The sequence below is a fragment of the Babylonia areolata genome, chromosome 21, assembly GCF_041734735.1.
Source record: "Babylonia areolata isolate BAREFJ2019XMU chromosome 21, ASM4173473v1, whole genome shotgun sequence".
Taxonomy (NCBI): Eukaryota; Metazoa; Mollusca; class Gastropoda; order Neogastropoda; family Buccinidae; genus Babylonia; species Babylonia areolata.
In genome coordinates, this window is record NC_134896.1 from 22,842,775 (window position 1) to 22,845,274 (window position 2,500).

Sequence of the window (2,500 nt, forward strand, 5' to 3'; positions counted from 1 at the left end):
ACAAAATCATCCACATCCTCACATAAATCCTCCTCCTCCACGACGACAAAGAGTATAATTATAATAATTATAATACCTGGCACAGTCCCCCAAGACAGATGCCCAGGGAGAGCGGGGAATCACACTCCGTGCCGTCCACCACCCGTTCCTGCAGAACCTCCACCTGACCCGTGCGAGAGTCCTGGCACACCAGCTGGCACCGGTGGCTGCTGCCCATCCGGTGGTCATCTGTCGGCGATGACGGGGTGGAGGGGGGGGGGGGAGAGTTGTGAGTAGAGTGAGTAGTGTCGGGGGTTGGGGGATGTGGGGGTGGGGGTGGGGGTGGGGGGGATGGGGAGAAATGTTTATGATAGATATCTATACCAAGATACGAAGGTACGACAATACTCTAAAAAAAAAAAAAAAAATTAAAAGAGAGAGAGAGAGAGAGAGAGAGAGAGAGAGAGAGAGAGAGAGAGAGAGAGAGATTACTCACTCATTTGCTGATTTTGTTGGTAAATACAATGCGACATGAAAGAGGGTATTTCATCCACATATACAAATACAAAGTTCCATCATTGAATGAATAAGTTCATAATCAGATTTCTCTTTTTTCTCCAAAATGCCCCCCCCGCTCCCCTCAAAAATGAATAACAATAATAATAACATCAATAAATCAGTGCATATAACATAGTGAAATAAAAAAAACACCACAAAGTAAAAAACTAAAGGAAGTAGAGCCATTATATCATCAAATATTAAAACGCAATTTCCAAATCACCGATAAAATGCTCAATAAAACAATCACATATAGCTGGAAAGAGAGACAGGCAGAGAGAGAGAGAGGGTGGGGGGTGAGGGGGAGACAGACAGACAGAGACAGAGGAGGAGACAGAGGAAGAGATAGAAAGACAGACAGCCGGACAGACAGACAGACAGACAGAGACAGAGGAGGAGACAGAGGAAGAGATAGAAAGACAGACGGACGGACAGACAGACAGACAGACAGAGACAGAGGAGGAGACAGAGGAAGAGACAGAAAGACAGACGGACGGACAGACAGACAGACAGGCAGAGGAAGAGAAAGAGAGACAGACAAACAGACAAAGACCTAGGAAGAGACAGAGGAAGAGACAGAAAGATAGACAGACGGACAGAGAAAGAGGTGGCAGCAAAGGGGCAAAGAACACACCCAGGTAAGGTCGCCAGGTGGACTTCTCGTCATTGAAGCGAGCACACTGCACGGTGCGGAAGCTGTCCAGGCCATCTGGACAGGGCTGCAAATGACCACCGCTTTGTAACCATCATCATCACTTTGTGACCACCATCATCACTTTGTGACCACCATCATCACTTTGTGACCACCATCATCACTTTGTGACCACCACCATCACTTTGTGACCACCACCATCACTTTGTGACCATCATCATCACTTTGTGACCACCATCATCACTTTGTGACCACCACCATCACTTTGTGACCACCACCATCACTTTGTGACCATCATCACTTTGTGACGACCATCATCACTTTGTGATGACCTTCATCACTTTGTGACCATTATCACTTTGTGACGACCATCATCACTTTGTGACGACAATCATCAGTTTGTGACCACCATCTTTACTTTGTGACCATCATTACTTTGTAACCATCATCACTTTATGACCATCATTACTTTGTGACGACCTTCATCACTTTGTCACGACTATCATCACTTTGTGACCATTATCACTTTGTGACGACCTTAATCACTTTGTGACCATCATCGCTTTGTGACGACCATTATCACTTTGTGACGACCATCATCACTTTGTCACGACTATCATCACTTTGTGACCATCATCAGTTTGTGACGACAATCATCGGTTTGTGACGACTATCATCAGTTTGTGACGACCATCATCACTTTGTGACCATCATCACTTTGTGACGACCATCATCGCTTTGTGACCATCATCACTTTGTGACGACCATCATCACTTAGTGACGACCATCATCGCTTTGTGACCATCATCACTTTGTGACCATCATCACTTTGTGACGACCAACATCACTTTGTGACCATCATCACGTTGTGGCCATTATCACTTTGTGACGACCATCATCACTTTGTGACCATCATCATTTTGTGACCATCATCACTTTGTGACGACAACATCACTTTGTGACCATCATCACTTTGTGACGACCATTATCACTTTGTGACGACCATCATCACTTTGTGACCAACATCACTTTGTGACCATCATCACTTTGTGACCAACATCACTTTGTGACCATCATCACTTTGTGACGACCAACATCACTTTGTGACCATCATCACTTAGTGAACATTATCACTTTGTGACGACCATTATCACTTTGTGACGACTATCATCACTTTGTGACCATCATCACTTTGTGACGACCATCATCACTTTGTGACGACCATTATCACTTTGTGACGACCATCATCACTTTGTGACCATCATCACTTTGTGACCATCATCACTTTGTGACGACCAACATCACTTTGTG

The 2,500-nt window shown here is 44.8% G+C and overlaps 1 protein-coding gene across 4 annotated transcripts in view; it reads right to left on the minus strand.

Annotated features, from left to right (window-relative positions):
* LOC143296395 (papilin-like) overlaps positions 1-2,500 on the minus strand; it is a 483,755-nt gene that overhangs the window by 229,138 nt on the left and 252,117 nt on the right. For all 4 annotated transcript variants that reach the window (XM_076608287.1, XM_076608288.1, XM_076608289.1 and 1 more), the window contains 2 exons: positions 1,172-1,256; positions 77-228 (listed from right to left, as the gene is read on the minus strand). In XM_076608287.1, the coding sequence (XP_076464402.1) occupies positions 77-228; positions 1,172-1,256 (237 nt within the window). The remainder of the gene's footprint in view (positions 1-76; positions 229-1,171; positions 1,257-2,500) is intronic.